The sequence below is a fragment of the Triticum aestivum genome, chromosome 1D (genome assembly GCF_018294505.1).
Source record: "Triticum aestivum cultivar Chinese Spring chromosome 1D, IWGSC CS RefSeq v2.1, whole genome shotgun sequence".
In the NCBI taxonomy this organism is placed as follows: Eukaryota; Viridiplantae; Streptophyta; class Magnoliopsida; order Poales; family Poaceae; genus Triticum; species Triticum aestivum.
Genome location: NC_057796.1, coordinates 291,494,642 through 291,500,338, shown reverse-complemented (window position 1 = coordinate 291,500,338; position 5,697 = coordinate 291,494,642). Strand labels below are relative to the sequence as shown.

Sequence of the window (5,697 nt, the reverse complement as noted above, 5' to 3'; positions counted from 1 at the left end):
ACGAAGTACAGATAAGGGATTTCAAGCCCTTGTGTGACGCCAAAATGTTCTGTGCCAGCCCCAGTATGCAGCTATCCTTTTGCTGAATGCCGAACCATTTAGATCGTTAACTGTCGCTGAAGAACAAAAACAACATGTAAAATGCCACCATCAGATCAGAACTCACGTAAACCTACAGACCAGGAAAATGCATCACAAGTTGTATGCTCACCTTGTCACGTAAACCTACAGACCAGATCAGCACGGCAGCGGTTGCTCATCCGCCATGCCTTTGAAGACGAGGAACCTGAGCAACTCGAACTTGAAGTATATGAAGCTCCCCTTGCTATGCGTGAAGTAGCAGCCGAAGCTGCAGCCCACCACGCACTGCCACCCCGGGCCATGGATCGTGTCGAACTCCTGCAGTGCAGCCGTCCAAACCAGATCCAATCATTCGGCAGCACTTGCACAGCTAACTGCTTATTTATGTTCAAGTACATCATTCTTTCTCTTGCAAGACTGTCTCTAGCTTGTTACCTGCAGATTCAGAGGCTATAGATTTGGGGGTGGTATTGGCAAGATTCTCACCTTCTTGATGTGCGCCGCGATGCTCCGGCAGTCGAGGACGTCGAAGCGGTCGAGTGCCCTTGACGCCGCCGACGTGGCCTGCAGCTGCATCTTGGCCGGCATGTCGGTGTCCTCCACCGTCGCCTTCCCTTCCAGCATCCCGCTCGCTCGAGTGGACCAACAGCCGCGCGCATGGACCGGAGGTTGGGGGTGAACAGCCGCTACAAGCACAGAGAGTGAGAGAGGGGGGATAGAGGTGAACCACCATCGTACCAAATCAAGAAAAAAACTGAAATCTGAGAGGGGAGATGGGTCGGACCTTGAGGAGCAGAGGGAGATTTGGGAGACCGTGATGGATTTGGGAGGTGGAGACCATCCTGGTCGCCATGGGTGGGCTCGCCGGAGAGGAGATCGCCTGCTGCCGGCGCGCGTCCTTGCAGGTTGACGAAGAACCGGTCGTCCTCGAGCAGATCAAGGCCATCCTGGAGATGGATCTGCGCTTGAGGGCTCGGGATTCACCGGAGCAACGTCGGATTGAGTTGGAGGCGACCGAAACCCTAGCCACCACGGGCTAGGAATTCGGGCTCCCCCTGCCATGGCCATGGCCGCGGGGTAGGAGTTGGGATTGAGCTGGGTTGGATCTGGAGACCGCCGGCGGGGCTGGTTGAGAGAAGGTCGCCGCCGGCAGGTGGGATCGAAGGAGAGGATTGGATCGAATCATGGGAGGTGCGGCGTCACGACAGAGAAGACTTGGAAGGGGAGAGGAGGAGAAGGGAGCGAGGAAAGAAAGGAGGCGGGGGGGTGGATGGAAAATGACCTAGGGTTTCGGAGTTAGTGTGGAAGGGTTGAGGACGGCCGTTGGATGCGCGAGCATCCGACGGCGTATGATGCACGATCCGCGTGAGACGTCCACGGACCAATCAGAATGCAGTATGATGTTGTGACCATCTAAATAGGTCATAGTTGCCTAAAAATAATGCATTAAAATCATGTCAGCTATTTTATGACTTGAGAAATTCAAAAAGAAAATGGAAAACCTTCTCATTGTCTCACCAAAATGTGAACAAGTTTTCAGAAAAAAATAACAAACATGAAAAAAGATAAATATCTTTAAAAAGGTGTCGTGAGACATGAGTTTTTTTTGGCAAAAAAGACATTTTCCATTTTTTGAATCCCTGAAATGAGTTTTTTTGTGAAGGACCTATAATATATTTGTTGAAAAATTGGACCAAATCAATTTTTTAAAATATTAGGCCATATTTAATGCATAATTGACCAAATGGTTGGGTGTAAAAAGTTTTGATCCACCTCTCGTGAAAAAGACAAATTTCCGCCGATTCAGCTGGAAGCGGGTCAAATTTGAACTGTAGTTGCCTTGTAGTTTGCTCTTTATTTTTTCCAAAAATCATTTATAGGTACAGAAGTATCTATTTAATCAGAGAAACACCAAAAAAAATTCCAAGATTCAACCACTAGCTAGGAATGATCATTCCCGCCATTTTGACCGCATTTTAAAACGGGCATAAAAAATAAAAAAATAAAAAATTGGGAAACCTTCGCATTGTGTCATTATATGTGGCCAAGTTCCCAGGAAAAATAACAAACTTGTAATACGACAATTATTTTAAAAAAGTGTTCTCAGAAACGAGCTATCACGTGTGGAGATCAATGGCTTTCAAGCCAAATGATCAATCTTATGGCCACATTCATGGCATAGTTTGTTCAAATGATCTCATATTGTGCACAAGGGTGCATATTGGAATGGCAAACAATGTTTCCTAAGGAAGTTTTAATTTTCTTTGGACGAAAAAACCATTTTCCATTTTTCGAGTGCCCAAAAGGAGGTTTTTTTGTGGAGGACCTCCCAAATAATTGTTGCATAATTGGACCAAATCATTTTTCTAAAATACTAGGACATATTTAATGCACAATTTACCAAATGGTTGGGTGTAAAAAGTTTTGATCCACCTCTCGTGAAAAAGACAAATTTCCGCCGATTCAGTTGGAAGCGGGTCAAATTTGAACTGTAGCTGCCTTGTAGTTTGCTCTTTATTTTTTCCAAAAATCATTTCTAGGTACATAAGTATCTATTTAATCAGAGAAACACCAAAAAAATTCCAAGATTCAACCACTAGCTAGGAACGGTCATTCCCGCCGTTTTGACCGCATTTTGAAACGGGCATAAAAAATTCAAAAAAAAATCAAAAAATTGGGAAACCTTCGCATTGTGTCATTATATGTGTCCAAGTTACCTGGAAAAATAATAAACTTGTAATACGACAATTATTTTAAAAAAGTGTTCTCAGAAATGAGCTATCACGTGTGGAGATGAATGGCTTTCAAGCCAAATGATCAATCTTATGGCCACATTCATGGCATAGTTTGTTCAAATGATCTCATATTGTGCACAAGGGTGCATATTGGAATGGCAAACAATGTTGCCTAAGGAAGTTTTCATTTTCTTTGGACGAAAAAACCATTTTCCATTTTCCGAGTGCCCAAAAGGAGGTTTTTTTGTGAAGGACCTCCCAAATAATTGTTGCAAAATTGGACCAAACCAATTTTCTAAAATACTAGGACATATTTAATGCACAATTGACAAAATGGTTGAGTGTAAAAAGTTTTGATCCACCTCTCGTGAAAAAGACAAATTTCCGCCAATTCAGTTGGAAGCGGGTCAAATTTTAACTGCAGCTGCGTCATAGTTTGCTATTTATTTTTTCCAAAAATCATTTCTAGTTACATAAGTATCTATTTAATCATAAATACATGGTTTGGTGGCGATACGTCGAGGTTTGGGCGGTGGCCGAGGGCCCCAACTCTAGAGCGCGTAAACTCGCATGCCCGCCGCGTGGTCACCGCGTGACCGTGGCATTGCCATGTGTTCTGGGCGGCCTAGGCATGTCTAGTGGGTTGGGCACTCCCCAGGTAGGTGCTAGGAAGAAAATTACAACATAAGATTCTCACGAGGAGACCGATCGATGCTCAAACATGAATTAGCAGCCAAGCGTTTGATTAGCGGTACGGGAAATGTACATGGCTAATAGCATGAGTTTTGGCTGAGGATGATCAGTTACTAAGAAGACCGTCTTCACAAATTTTCAGCTCAAAAGGAGGAGCCTAGGTGGTACTTGCTTTGCAAAGTACCACACTGGACATAAATACGAATGTTGAAGCTGGGCTCAAAATAATGAATGGATTGAGATGGTATTTGGTGGAGGATGGTTATTTGGGCATAGGAAAGCACCGTAGAAAATGGATACTATTTGGACATGCCAAAGTGGTACTTCCTTCACAAAGTGTTGTTCTGAACAGAATAGCAAAATGAATATTGTTGAATTATTTTTGAACTAGGCAAGGAAGGTTTTTTACATTTTGACGAAGATATGACCCAAAGAATTTATGAGATTTTTTTGGGAATTTTGGGAATGACAAAAATATAGGTTGCTTCACAACCTGGGGCAAAGATTGCCACATGGACATGACCCATAGGCAAAACTGATGAGGTGGCGCCTAGTCATAGCAACCCACCACAATTTACAAGGTTATGACCATCTATATTGGTCGTGATCAGGTAGAAATAAGGCAGCGGACCAGTGCTATCTGCTTTATGACCATTTCGTGTAAGGAAATTACGACCTTTCTGACCAAAATGGTCGATATAGTTTAGCGTTTGGAGCCCCCCGAACAGCTTTTGACCAATTGGTCTCAAGTGGTCATAGATCTATGACAAATTCTTCCAGGGTCACTGCTAGAAGGTCACTAGTTGACATATTTCTTATAGTGGAAATATGCCCTAGAGGCAATAATAAAGTTGTTATTTATATTTCCTTATATCATGATAAATGTTTATTATTCATGCTAGAATTGTATTAACCGGAAACTTAGTACATGTGTGAATATATAGACAAACTAAGTGTCACTAGTATGCCTCTACTTGACTAGCTCGTTGGATCAAAGATGGTTAAGTTTCCTAGCCACAGACATGAGTTGTCATTTGATTAACGGGATCACATCATTAGAGAATGATGTGATTGACTTGACCCATTCCGTTAGCTTAGCATTTGATCATTTAGTATATTGATATTGCTTTCTTCATGACTTATACATGTTCCTATGACTATGAGATTATGCAACTCCTGAATACCGGAGGAACACTTTGTGTGCTACCAAACGTCACAACGTAACTGGGTGATTATAAAGGTGCTCTACAGGTGTCTCCGAAGGTACTCGTTGGGTTGGCATAGATCGATATTAGGATTTGTCACTCCGATTGTCGGAGAGGTATCTCTCGGCCCTCTCGGTAATGCACATCACTATAAGCCTCGCAAGAAATGCAACTAATGAGTTAGTTGCGGGATGATGTATTACGGAACGAGTAAAGAGACTTGCCGGTAACGAGATTGAACTAGGTATTGAGATACCCACGATCGAATCACGGGCAAGTAACATACCGATGACAAAGGGAACAACGTATGTTATTATGCGGTTTGACCGATAAAGATCTTCGTAGAATATGTAGGAGCCAATATGAGCATCCAGGTTCCGCTATTGGTTGTTGACTAGAAACGAGTCTCGGTCATGTCTACATAGTTCTCGAACCTGTAGGGTCCGCACGCTTAACGTTCGGTGACGATCGGTATTATGAGTTTATGTGTTTTGATGTACCGAAGGTAGTTCAGAGTCCCGGATATGATCACGGACATGACGAGGAGTCTCAAAATGATCGAGACATAAAGATTGATATATTGGATGGCTATATTCGGACACCGGAAGAGTTTCGGGTGGTTTCGGAGAAAACCGGAGTGCCGAAGGGGTTACCGGAACCCCCCGGGGAAGTATTGGGCCTGAGGGGAGAGAGAGGGCAGCAGCCCAGGAGGTGGCGCGCCCCCTCCCATGAGGAATCCGAATTGGACTAGGGGAGGGGGCGCGGCCCCTCTTTCCCTCTCCCTCTCTTTCCTTCCCCCTTCCCTCTTCCTAGTTGGACTAGGAAAGGGGAGTCCTACTCCTACTAGGAGGACTCCCCCCTCCTTGGCGCGCCCCAAGGGCCGTCCGGCCTCCCCCCTTGCTCCTTTATATACGGGGGCAGGGGGCACCCTAGGACACACAAGTTGATTGTTCCAAGCCGTGTGCGGTGCCCCCCTCCACCGT

At 44.6% G+C, this 5,697-nt stretch overlaps 1 protein-coding gene across 1 annotated transcript; it reads right to left on the bottom strand.

Annotated features, from left to right (window-relative positions):
• Positions 1 to 237: 237 nt before the first annotated feature.
• Positions 238 to 705, bottom strand: LOC123168536 (dynein light chain LC6, flagellar outer arm-like). The gene is made up of 2 exons (XM_044586421.1): positions 568 to 705; positions 238 to 399 (listed from the first exon to the last, which is right to left on the bottom strand). Exons 1-2 carry the CDS (start codon positions 703 to 705, stop codon positions 238 to 240), a joined length of 300 nt encoding a protein of 99 aa, XP_044442356.1.
• Between the last annotated feature and the right edge of the window lie 4,992 nt (positions 706 to 5,697).